We start from the raw sequence: 14,155 nt of genomic DNA on the forward strand, positions 1-14,155 counted from the left end.
AAAACAACTGAATGAAATGTGAATACGCTGCATTGTTGTTGTAAAATCAAAAATTGCAATTTGCAGGTTCATTTTGAAAGAGGAATATATTAAATTTAATATATTACACACACATGCATGCATACATACGTATAGTATGTGAAATTGAGAGCTTAGCGTATATATACGATTTTAAAATAAAACATTTGTAGCTAAAACGAAATCAAATTTAAATTTTACCCGGACGCGTAAATGTACATACACACATAGGTTAGGTTGAATTTTCTATGGAATTATTCAATTATTCTTTCAAAACAAAAAAAAAAATACAAACCAAATGTGAACACACATCTTTAAGACAAATGCGTAGTTATTTTTTTAAACAAAGTTGTAATATAAATAAATTATTAGCTTTGAGTGAAAAGGTGCTAAATTCACTTTCTATAGAAAGCGAAATATAAAGTGAGTTTTTGTTGTTATTTGAAAACCAAATACAAACAAACAATAAATCTTACAGATTTAGTCAATAGACTGAGGTTCTACAACATTTTTTTTTTTTTAATCAATCATATTTACCTTCACCTCTATATCTCTAGCAGACCCAAGACTAAAAGAACATTAAAAATAAATAAATAATTGGCGCGTACACTTCTGTTAGGTGTTTGGCCAAGCTCTTCCTCCTATTTGTGGCATGCGTCTTGATGTTGTTCCACAAATAGAACATTATCTTGAGTAAATTTATCGTTTATTTATTGACAGATACGATACAGTCTTCGTTATACTCGAAAAAGAATAAGCCGACAATGTTCGTAGCGCAGCCATTACATCAAACAGAGATTTTAACATAAAGCAGATGTTATTCATGCGCGAATCGATATTCAAAGCCCCAGAATTGCCAGTTTTATTTATTTACTCCTCTGCTGAGAGTGAAATGTGTATCATTATTCAAGATAAGTGAACTCCGAAAACAGGACTTATTTTCAAAATAAAATTTCACGATTTCCGTTCTAGGGTTATGTGCCGCACCATGGCTAAAATTGTCCTGCATAAATGTTTCTAAAACCCTATTTCTCTAAGCAAGTCGATCAAAAACTGAGAAAGCTATTCCAAGTTATCTTGTGCAAGTATAGATGGAACACCCTGTGTATTGTTTGGCTAGCGTTTAAAATTTAATTCAATCCAGCTTATTTTATTTTTACTATTAAACATGGAATCCAATTTCATTCAAATGTCTTCCACTTCCGGCTTTACAGTGGCCCTTTCTGTTAATTGTTTAATATATTTTCGCGAGTTTTTACACTCATCTCTCTAAGAGTAACTTCGTTAATGTCGACGCCGCTCGTACTAATCATATCTCGCCAACTTGGCAAACATTAAGGCGCATAGCTGTTCGACTTGAATAGACTGGAATCACACTGGACCTTGCAAGACATGGCCGTCACTGGACTAGTCATTCGACCAAGAATATCGCGGCTGAGGACGAAAAAACCTATTTTGCTTTTCGAGGACGTCATCCGCAATGCGTTCACTAATACTGGTGAATTCTACAGGGCCATTATACACGCCTTCTTACTGCTGGAATTGGCTGAGCGGGGCTTGGTGAACATAAATTATTTCAAGAAGACAGTTCAGGCGCAGACACACTACGGACCACAATAGATATTGTGAAGAAAGCGTTCCTGGGCGCGTAATCTCCCGTTTTGGCGATTTGACATGTCTACTTTCTTTGGGGCTCCTTGAAGTCGCAGATTTATGTCAGCAAACCTCAGGTAATCGCAGCCCTTAAGGAGAATGTTCGGCAGGAATGCAAACAGTTATCACCGGAAAGTCATGGAAAATGCGATAAAACGGGTACAAGTGTGTATCAGCCACTGGTGACATCCACTTGGCAGACGTCGTTTTTACTCTTCGTACGCCGGTCGTTTCTTTCTCGTGCTAACCGGTGTCAGTTGGACACACCAAGTGAAGCCAAGTCCTTCTCCACCTGATCTTTCCAATGCAGAGGAGGCCTTCCTCTTCCTCTACTACCACCAGCTGATACCGCATCGAATACTTTCAGGGCCGGAGCGTTTGTATTCATTCGAACGACATGACCCAGTCAACGTAGCTGCTGGATCTTTATTCGCTGCACTATGTCTATGTCGCCGTAAAGCTCATACAGCTCATCATTCCATCGCCTGCGATATTCGCCGTAGCCAACGTGCAAATGTCCAAAAATCTTGCGGAAAATCTTTCTCTCAAACATTCCAAACGAAGCTTCATCGGATATTGTCATCGTCCACGCTTCTGCGCCATACGTTAGGACGGGCATGATGAGAGCCTATCGTTTTTGCTACTTAACAGAAAAAATTGTAAAAGTCCAAATAAAGACTTTAACTCAAAATCATTTTTTTATTTACAGTACTAAAAAAAAGATATATTATACATATTAATAAAAGTTGTATTTTTCGCAGAAAAAGAATACCATGTGGAAGGTCAGTCAGTTATATAGAAATTGCAGGAGCATCATAAAATAATATAACAAAGAGAGATTCTTTGTTGTAAGAAAGAAACTGACGTTTTTTTTTTTGCCCTCATACAAAAACTTTTTGCAAGAACACAACAGTTTGCGATAAATACAAAAAACAACAAAGTTTGCATAGATTTAAAAAATAATTTTAACAAAACAAAATTATTGATTCAGTTTTGTTTGCCAAATATGTGAAATAAAATTTTGTTTGCCTTTAACTTTATATATTTTTTATATTGGGTCATTTAGTTCAAGAAAATTTCATATAGGGTTGGGTTTGAATTTGGTGCAGATGGGTTAAACATATATCTATTAAACATATATATATATATATATATATATATATATATATTTGGCGCGTACACCCTTTTTGGGTGTTTGGCCGAGCTCCTCCTCCTATTTGTGGCGTGCGTCTACAGTTTCAAGCCGACTCCGAACGGCAAATATTTTTTTTGAGGAGCTTTTCCATGGCAGAAATACACTCGGAGGTTTGCCATTGCCTGCCTTTTTCTTGATTTTGATCTTTCACCGAGGTTTGAACCGACGTTCTCTCTCTGAATTCCGAATGGTAGTCAAGCACCAACCCATTCGGGCGCGGCGGCCGCCATATATATATGCAAAAATATATCTATATATATATACTATATGTTTATGTATGTCGCAATTTCACGGCGAATCTTAAAAATAAATTTGCTATGCCGCAAGAGAACTTGCCAATCGCCAGTACTTAGTTTTTATTTTTATTATATTAATTTTTTTTTTTTTGTTGTTTTCGTATTTTACAACATGTCTAATTCCATTATAATTGTACACAACTTTTTACAACGTTTGCCGTTTCTCTATAATTTTACGCAGCACCTTTCCATTCAAAGCTAGTGATATTTCATTTTAAAATTGTATAGCAAAACTATGTGAATAGCAATCAATATGTCTACAAAACTTAAGTTTCGTTTTTGTTTTTTAAATAAATAAATATTTAATAGTTTATCGAGTTCTGACAATTGAGCTGTTTTCTTTGAAAGTGGTGTTCGTGTATTTCATTTTATATGGAGATATTTAAGGTTTTGCATTTGATTAATTTGAAAAATATGGATACACTCGTATGTTATTACCCTTAATTTTGTATTTTTTCAACATTAAATTGATTAAAATTTATAATATAATCATTGTTTAATGTGATTAACAAGAGTTTGTACTCTTAATTACTTCAAGAGAACTTACACCACTTTCCAAGTGAGCAAGAAGTAAACATCTTTTTTTACAAAATATTACCGACGGGATCTCAATTGAAACAAACGATTTTTTTTTTTTAATATTTCAAGAATAAAAAAGATAAGAAAACAAAAATGCCTTAATTTGACATTTATTTACTATTCAACCAAAATTACTTATGTATACTCTTACTATTAATATATTTTAACTATTTTCATTATGATGAAGTTTTCGAAAATAGTCGTGATGTATTGGAGGGATATATGGTAATAATTCCATCATATCTGTACATTTTTCGAATGTGATGGGTCTGGAATGATGGTATAAACGTGGTGTGCTCTATTTCCAAAGTGCTGTGGTCTTCCCCGTGAGAGCAATAAATTTAGTGATATAAAATCGTCATTCTCACTAAATTAAGTTCTATAGAAGATTGTATATGGTTTGCTTTTTAAAACCTCTATCCAATATATTTCAACCTATTTACTTATCCACCATTGATATTATCCAATATATTTCAACCTATTTACTTATCCACCATTGATATTTCTTCGCCTTCTTAGAATCGCATCTTCTAAAGATTTTGTAGAAATCATGAAAAATAAACTCTTTATATTTTCGGAATTGTTTTGTGATAATATAATAGTCTTCAGGCGCATACAATAATTTTTTTTCTTATATTTAGTACTCTCAATACTTCCAAATCAGCATCATTTGGTAGATAAGAGTGCCCAGAATATAAAAATGTATGGTCGATACTGAACAACTTTAAGGTAGTAGTCTTGTAACTTACACGTTTTTTGAGGCCATGTTTGGGACATTTTTTGGAAAGGAAAATAAAATTCAATCGGTTTGATTTTCTGATATGTTATTAAAGGTATCAGAAGGTGTACAAAAAAAAATGTTTTAATGTTTTGATACTATTTTTGTACACTGCAGCAAGCGGCAAAAAAAGAGGTACAGTGCCTGGCCGGCGTGATTTTGTCACTTGTGGTCATCTGTAACAGAAAAAACAAATTGCTTATTAATCAGCGTTCTGGCAGGTAGTAAGATCAAATGATTTTGACAAAAAATAACAAAATGGCGGACTTCGTAAGAAAATTGCCTTTTTTTAAAGTGGAAATCGGACTAAAAAATGGAAAGTTAGGGACGAAATAAATTAAATCTACTACCCGCCAGAACTATTGATGTGTAGAAAAACATATCTAAATTTCAGCTCAATCCGTTAGGTAGAAAATTTGTTTTCACGACGGCCATCCGGAAAAACGTTGTTTTGAGAAAAACGCATTTAAAGTTTTAGCAATTGATTATTTATAGCGCGCGCAAGTACGAGCCGCTCTCATGTATGTGCTATAATTTCGGTCTAAAATTTGTACAGTATATTACCAATATATCGCACTTTCAAAATATTATGTGTAAAAAACCGAAATTCGAAATTTTCAAAATAAGTTACCAGACTACTACCTTAAGCCACCATAAAGCCAATTTCAAATTTCGATTTTGAACAGTGCGCATATTGCCGTAGGTTACATTTTCAAAATGCTTCAAGCAACAAGAAGCAATTTCTTGGGCACCCCTGTATGACTTCTTTATATTTTATAATAATCGGGGAAAACCGAATTTACGGTTTAACCAATTGTTAAGTTGTTTTTGATTTTTTGTTCCATTTTTTGTTTTCTAAATGACATTTCGCATTCCTAAAATTCAAATAAAGTCTAATGCATAAATAAGTTGATCTACCTATAAACGAGAAATATTAGGTAATAAGAAACATTTTTAACTGTTAGCATAAATCTTACAGCAATTGTATATGTATACCCGCATACATGCAAAATAAAAACGTTTTGGTGATACTCGTATTCAGATCAGCTTGAGAGCATTAAAAATCAATTACGTACATATGTAGATATTATACATTTATGTGAATTTAGAATTATAAGCTTTGCCTTGCTGCTGCGTTATTATATAATACTTATACACACACTTACTCAATTATATAGAATTTAAATTTAGAAACGCATAACCTTTTCAACCAATGTACGCTTCCGTTTGTGTCCAAATACCTTTCTTAAATTCTTTGATTCTTTTGTAAATAGCTTTACCACCTTAAAATACTTGAAAATTTAAGACTATCTTGGTATCTATTTTTTCTTCTTCTTCTTCTTCTACTCACTATGCTATCCGCCTCTCTTACAAATGTTTTTTTTTTTTTCATTTCTTGTTCTAGGTTGATGATTGAGACATAACAACTGTAAATCAACTTTTTTAGCCACGTAGGCGCATATATTAAAAAGCCTTGAAGAAATTTTAAAAACTAAAAAAAATGTTTTAATCAAATTTATTGAAATTAGTAAAATATTTTATGAGATATGTATATGACATGTAGTAAGTAAAAACAAGAATATAGACATACAAGTAAATTCATACATTTAAAAAGTTGAAAGCGTAAACTTACTCGAGAATTTATTGCAATTTATCTTTATTAATAAATATTATTTATGCGTTCAACGTAAGCATTTAATTATTTAAGGTTTGTGCACATTACCACAATTAAATAAAATGAATATTATAATGAAGTGATGATGAATTTAAATAAAAATGTATACTGGCATGCATACATACTACATGTATATGTGCATAGATGCATATGTATAGCGGTACATATGTACACACAAAGGACACAAGTTGTATATGAACAAGAAATGAGCGAACATACCTACATACATATAGGACATACATATATATCACCTACAAAACAATTAAAATCAATTTCTTCACCATTATACACATACAACACATATTCGTGCACACACACACATATGTATGTGTACATATATGGACTCGAAACTGGAAAACAATAAAGAAATTCATAAAAATAATTAACTTCTGTTGGAATCTTAAAATGATTTATTTTTAAATAAAGATTGGATATTTGAAAACATTTGAAAACAAAGTGAAGTGCCTCATAACCGAACACTCACCGTCGTTGTTTGTTTGTTTGTTTGTTAACAGTAATAGCCCCGCCAGTGTCGGGTATATACCTGTCATCTTCGTCTAGCTCATCTAGGGGTAGGCCCAGGAAACATGCTGTTTCGACGGGATGGGTCCAGAGGGAGAGGGGTGCTAGATGAGTCGGTTTTAGTGGGCATGTGAAAAGATGGTTAGTGTCGTGCGGAGTGCCTTCACATGCCGGACATATGTTTGGTATGTCGGGGTCGATTCTGGATAGGTAGGAGTTTAACCTTCTACAGTATCCAGAACGTAATTGTGCCAGTGTTACAAGAGTCTCACGAGGAAGTAAATTAGCCCTGTCTAGTAAACAGTATATCACCGTCGTAGTGTTTTCGTCCGGTTAAGGATTAAGGGGACTAGTGTTTATGGGGAGCGCACAAAAGAATTATGTTTTAATTAATCAGAAATTTTTGTATGTTATTGAACATATTGAACTTGATAGGACGACCGTGTCTTAAAATTAAAAAAAAAGTTAAATATTGTAGAGCGGCCACAGTGTCCCAAGTGTATCAAATTTGGCAGGACGTAATATAAAGATTGTCAGTCTAATTTACATTTCTACAACAAATTTGGTATACCTGGGGAGTGATTGGCTGCATCGACAAGACCCAGATCAATTTGATGAAACCTCGTGACAATGAACATTTATGTATGTTTGCGATGATACTATGTTAAATGATGCCTTTTGTGCTACTTAAATTAAAAATGAGCATTGGAAAATTACAGAATCGATATGTAACTAAAAAGGGTTGTAAAAGCTATGGACCAAGTCATAATTCGTTCGTTTCCAATTTATCCAGTACAAAGCTGTATCTGGTATTTCGTTATGCATTAAAATCATTTCTGCTGCCACTTTATTGCGGTCCAATACTTGAACATCGCACTATAAATTTACTTTGCAACATTCAAAAAAACAAAAAAGAAGTTCTTCTATTTCTATTTTTGATCGGCTGTTTGTCCACCGCGACAGTGCAAACAGTTTTAGGCTGCTAATAAATCCTAAAACTGCTGTAGGCCTAATTTCTACCAGGAGGTTAGGATCTAAAGCCCCATTTTCCAGGTAATTTAGTCTGCGACGCACACTGGGGATTTAGCGGAAGAAAGTCAAATTTGCAACATACCACCTACGCAATGTTTAATGGTATTTCTAAATTCCAGAATAGAACCAACAATAAAATCAAAAAGAATTACCAAACTCCGACTTACAGTTTTTTTTATAGATATGTCAAAAGTATAATTTTTTTATAGTATTGAACTGACTAAGAAAAAACTGCAAAGCCCAAGGTGGTTTTTTTTTCCTTTTGCTTGAGCCGACTTCCAATTTTTTATTTTTCATTTAGGGTACGATATTTTTATATATTTTAGCCGGAAGAACAAAGGCTGTGAAGCATTTGATTATCTATTTATAATTAATTTTACGAAAAAAAAAATCCTTCATATTCTTGGATCTGCAAGTTGAGCTACATTTACCTACGGTCAGAAACTAGTATCAACGTGTTGCTTAATAGCGTCTCTTTCAGTTTTAATCAATTGCAGGTGCCACCAGGCGCCACTGATTATTTTTTGGCAATGATAATAACTAAACGCTTTCCATATAAAAATTTTCATATTTTTACAAATAACGCAGTAGTATATATTTCTATATGGAAAAAACATTGATTTTCAACATTTTTTTTAAAACAGTTTTTAAACATTGTTTTAAATCATTTTCTTTCCATATATTTTTAAAAATAAAATTTATGAATTTTAAAAAACATTGTTTTTTAAAATTTTTTTAAAAAATAGTTTTTAAACATGTTCTTTTCATACACAAATATATACAACTTCGTTAGTAGTAAAAATGTAAATATTTTTTGGGATGTATACTTTTTTCCGCATCTCTGTACAAAAATCCCCAGTGTGCGACGTGCCACTGCTTGGCAGTCGCATAGAACGTGTTCTGTTGTTTCTTTTGCCTCTTTGCAGAGTCTACAGGAATCGCTTTCTATCACACCTATGTATCTTGTGCATGTGATAATTAAATTTCCAGTGTCCTCTTAGTAGTGCAGTGTAAAGTTTTATGTCCTTTCTGCTTAGGTTAAGGATTGCTTCTGTCTTTATCCGTTCAGGATCTATGAGTCTTTTCGATTGCCGCATGCCCGATTGCCTCGATTAGGCCTCGTTGTTCCTGCTAACGCAGAAAGGCACTTTTGAAGTTATTATTTACCCCACAAAAAGGTTGAGGACCTATGAAGGTAGATAGTGTTTGGACCCTTTACGCTAAAGTGTCCACAATTTCATTCCCTTCGTGCCTCTCATGTTCCACATCAAGGTAACCAAGTTTCTGGACGCTAGGGTCATCAGGATTTTAAAACATTCCCAGACTAACCTTGATTGGAATGAGAAGCTTTCCAGCGATTTTAGAGCTGCTTGACTGTCAAAGAGAATGTTAATATTGGCACCGCGCGTGCCTCTCCGTAGAGATTCTCTGGCAGGCAGCTCTAAGGCGTGTACCTCTCCTGGAAAATGGAAGTGATTTTTCACATTGCGATTGCTTTTTTGAAACGTGGTCCGACAATTCCAGCCCCGGTACTACCGTCTTCTATTTTGGGACTATCAGTAAACCCTGTTTTAGAGATAACATATTTCATTGTTTCTCCACGCTGTACGCTCACAAATGACCACTTTGAATTACTTGGAGAATTCTAGTTTACTTTCCATCTTGTCGTGGACTGGCTTACCCCATGTTTTACCGTAAAGCCTTTGGCATATGTACATATATTACTCTCAAGGCTTTATTTGGAGTGCTTAAAAGTCGTTTTAAATGTTTCCAAACCGTTTTGTCATATACACCACAGCACGTTGCCAAAATTATTAAAATTTACTTTCCACAACATATGGGATGTAAGTTGATTTGTCGAATGATGATGGTACAACGGACGCATTTTTCGAAGAAGTAATCTATATGGCCACCGCATTTTAAATGAAATGAAATGGCGAATTCACTTGGAGGCGAGTAGCGGCACCTCGTTATATGGATGGTTTCTAATTAACCTGCAAGTTTCTTTTATCCCGGGAAATTCTGCTCGAAATATACTACTCCTATTCCCCAGGCGGAAAGGCTTCAAGCTCGAGGCCTTTCGAGTATACACCGGCGCCAACGCCACAGTTCATCTTGGATCCGTCCTAAGATTATACTGTTTGTTCAATGCAGGCCACCATACTAATCCACCGTGTGACATAATCGGTCTTACTATAGCGGCATACATCCAAAGTGCGAGTTTTGGCTTTAAACACCCCCTCTACTGATTACCCTTTTGCAAGTGTAAAACGTTACATAAGCTTTTTTTACCCGCTCTTCTACATTGTGCCTCTAGTTAAGCTTCCGATTTAGCACTCCTAGATATGTCGCTTTGTCTGTAAGCGGAATTACAACCCCATTGATTGATGGTAGTCTAAACTGAGGAATATTGCTTTTAGTTGTAAACAAAATTAATTGCGTTTTGCTTGACTTAACAATCAGGCCACTGCACGCAGCCCATCTACTTATTTTTCCCGGACCTCCTTCTAGTATTTCGCAAATGTATAATATTTGATTTGTTCCTCACCTACCTAACAAATACCGATTAAGGACTGTCTTAACTATGAAAATTTCAGAAAGTTCTTGTTTGTTCTATGCATAAGTAGATATGAATGCCTATGACCTGCTTAAGTCAGTGAGCCCATTAATTATTGTGATTGAGGTAATTAATCTAAGAGTAGACCCATAAAATAGGCTTTGTCAGACATGGATTTTGATCAAAGAGTTCTTTATCTAAACATACATTTTATTTAAGCTTTCGAATATAAGTAAGCAATGCCATAGCCGGACGCCTTTATCGTATTGTCATCACAATATAAAACTTCGGTATGTAAAAGTTAAACCACAGCTCTAATGCAGATGGAATCGAAAAGACCTCAATGTCTTCTAGCAATACTGTGCCGACAAATTCCGGGTACTAAAAAATATGTTATAAAGGGTCTGTCAAAAGAGGTACTAAGAAATATATTATAAAGGGTCTGTCAGTGGTGAAGAATTCCTAGACGGTACCTTTTTTCATGTCATCTTTGTAATTTGTCTAGTAGACAGGTATATAATTTTACAAGATAGAACAGCGCGTTAAAATTATTAGAGTTTTTGTTGAAAATGTTCGATCTTTACGAACAATCGACTGTTTGGCGGATTTTACAGTGAGTCACAGTCAAAGTGAGCCACACTTCCTAGTCATCAGATTTAGTAGAAATTTGTTTAAAAATACCACAGATTGGAAAAAAGGTTTATGTGTTTTTATTGTTTGAATATAAGCTTCAATAATTCATCGCTTACATAAAAAACTTTCTTTGTTTATTATAAAAAAATTAACAAAAACTAAAATAATTCACAAATCTATCTCACAGTGAAAGTGAGCCACCTGTAAAGTACAAGTGATGTATAAGTAATGTGGTGTACTTATAATGATAATATTAGAGACCCTCATGCAAATTGACGAAACGGTATCATCGAAAATGAAAGAATTACTAATTCCATGGAAGAGCTTTAGGGCAAACCTGCCGACTAAAGATTCCTTTAAAATAAAAGAAGATTTTTTAGAGTTAGGGCAAATGACTGCCTTCCAACTATTAGATGTGAGCTGTGTGAGCTGCTAGAGCTGACTGAGCTGACTTCTGATAGAATGGCTTTATTTTTATACTTTCTTTTTGCCTTGTTATCAATATACATAATTACAATCAAACATTTGTTGCAAGTAAAAATCAATAACAAAAATTGTAAACACTTAAAATACTATACAATTAAAATTCTGCTTAGGTTGACTTAAATTTTGTTTAGGTTAACCTACTTCACAATGAGTTATGGCTTTGCTTTGGAGTGGGGTATCGTGTGACAAAAAGTGCATTTGGTGTGTGCTATGTGTTTACTTATGTTTCGGGTTTCAAAGTAAAGGGCAAAGAGTTTATGTTATTGAAATTGAAAAAGAATTGTGTCGTTAAAGTGGAGTACATTGAAATGAAAGAATTATGTCACTGAAATTGAAAGTGGAGTGAATTGAAGTGGTTTACTTAATTTGAGTTGGAGTATTAGGAATGTTTGGAAGTGAAGTGGAGGTACTCTACACACCTTAGCTGAACTGAACCTAAATAACAAATTAATACTTTGTTGGGCCACCTTTGGCGGAAATAACGGCTTTTAGACGTCGGGGCATTGGTTCTAATAACTTACAGGTATATGTGGAAGGACTGCGGCCGCAGTAGCCGAATGGGTTGGTGCGTGATTACCATTCGGAATTCACAGAGAGGTCGTTGGTTCGAATCTCGGTGAAAGCAAAATTAATAAAAACATTTTTCTAATAGTGGTCGCCCCTCGGCAGGCAATGGCAAACCTCCGAGTGTATTTCTGCCATGAAAAAGCTCCTCATAAAAATATCTGCCGTTCGGAGTCGGCTTGAAACTGTAGGTCCCTCCATTTGTGGAACAACATCAAAACGCACACCACAAATAGGAGGAGGAGCTCGGCCAAACACCTAACAGAAGTGTACGCGCCAATTATTTATTTTTTTTTTATATGTGGAAGGAATTGCATGCCACTCGTCTCGTAAGGCATCTAAAAGACTTTGTTTTGAAGAAATGCTATGTTTCCGCCGGTTTTGGTCAAGACGGAACCATAAGTTTTCAATTATTGTATATTTATATCTGGGGACTGCGGTGGTACTTCAAATACGTGGGGGCAGTTATATAATAGATATTCACGTGCAACAAACGACTTGTACTTAGGATCATTGTCCTGGTAAAAATTGAAGTCGCCTTCGATCCCTAGTTTTTCGACACTTGGCTTAAGATTTTGCTTCAAAACGTCTATATAAACGTATTTATCCATTATGCCTGGAATATGTTGAAGTTTTCCAGTTCCAGCACCTGCCATGCGGCCCCAAACCATGACGGAGCCACCGCCGTGCTTCATACTGGGAGTTAGGTTTTTCGGCTGAAACTCAGTGTTTTTTTGTCGCCATACCATCTTCTTACCGTCAGAGCCAAATAAGTTAAATTTACTTTCGTCTGTAAAGAGAACCTACAAAAATATTATTATAGCCTCTACGTTGCATTATACCGTTATGAACCTTTTGCCAGAAACTCATATCCTTGTAGACATATTTTAGCGCAAACTCCAACCTTTTTTTCGATTTTTGCTGCTAATAAATGGCTTGTTTCTGGCCGTACGACCATTATAACCATGCTTTCTGAGAACTCTTCTTACAGTTTCGGGGTTAATGTGGATATTTAGCTGCTCCTCAACCATCTTGGTCAATTTTGGAGCACTAAGATAAGGATTTTTCTTCACTTCCCGCAAAATAAATCCCTCGTCCCTTTCTGAAAACGCCTTTTTTTGCTTTCTTTCTGCTTGTTTCCTACTCTTCCTCCTCTAGTAAAGCGATGTATGATGTGCTGGACAGTTCCTCGACTTTTATTCACATATTCCGCAATTTTTCTTTGGGATTTTCCTTTTTTAAAAAGATCAATTACTAACTGTCTAATTTCAACACTTGTTTGTCGACCCATCTTTATAACCCGCTTGATAATAAACAACTAAAACACTAAGAATAAGATGCAAGGGAAAATTAATATCCAAAAATACATATCCCGTTATTTTAAAAGAAACAATGTTAGGTGGCTCACTTTGAGTGTGACGTTAGTTTGTGCGTTTGTTTTTGTTCTTCATTATTACTCTTACTTCGGCAGCAAACAAGCAGAAAAAATACAGTTAAATTACACAAGCATGCTCACTTGATAAAGTTGACAAAAAATAATGGGTGTTTGAAAGTATTTACAAAAGTTGTTTAAACAAATATCTTCAAGGAATTGGTGGGTCACTTTGACTGTGACTCACGTACCTATAGACGTACTCATGGTGGACATTTAAATGATGTCATTTTTACATATAATTGGTAATTTGCAATTTGAATAAAAATATTGAAACTTGAAAGAATTTAAATCGTACATGTTTTATTTTAAATCAACATCTAGTCGGGTCTTACATATAAATTTTGGTTTTGTCCTAATATCACCTTGTATGGGTTCGACTTTGTAGACTTGCAATTAGTACGTTTTCGCGCAATTTTGCATGCAACAGTTTGGCATTCATTCACATCTCCAAAAGTTTGTAAACATAGACGAAAATGGATGTTAAAAGTGATTGGCAAATCAAAGTAAACAAAACTCATACAAGGGCGTCTGGGTTTGCATATTTCGCTATTGTAATATGGTATCCATCAGCGGTAGTGTTTTATTTTTATTAAAATAAGAAGGTAATAAAATTTTTAAAAGGCATTAAATGGAGGTTATTCAAATAAAACAATTAATGGCACTTTGAATCCATATTAAATTTGCCTATATCTATGCGGTGGTAGGAGGATTTGATTAAAACGCACATTGGCG

The 14,155-nt window shown here is 34.6% G+C and overlaps 1 protein-coding gene across 3 annotated transcripts in view; it reads left to right on the top strand.

Moving 5' to 3' along the window:
- The window catches only part of LOC129243825 (protein N-terminal asparagine amidohydrolase), a 163,028-nt gene extending 156,755 nt beyond the window's left edge, over positions 1–6,273 (top strand). For all 3 annotated transcript variants that reach the window (XM_054881154.1, XM_054881157.1, XM_054881156.1), the window contains exon 8: positions 5,925–6,273. In XM_054881154.1, the coding sequence (XP_054737129.1) occupies positions 5,925–5,936 (12 nt within the window). In that variant the 3' untranslated portion in view covers positions 5,937–6,273. The remainder of the gene's footprint in view (positions 1–5,924) is intronic.
- The last annotated feature ends 7,882 nt before the right edge of the window (positions 6,274–14,155 follow it).

This window comes from Anastrepha obliqua, chromosome 4 (genome assembly GCF_027943255.1).
Source record: "Anastrepha obliqua isolate idAnaObli1 chromosome 4, idAnaObli1_1.0, whole genome shotgun sequence".
Lineage (NCBI taxonomy): Eukaryota > Metazoa > Arthropoda > Insecta > Diptera > Tephritidae > Anastrepha > Anastrepha obliqua.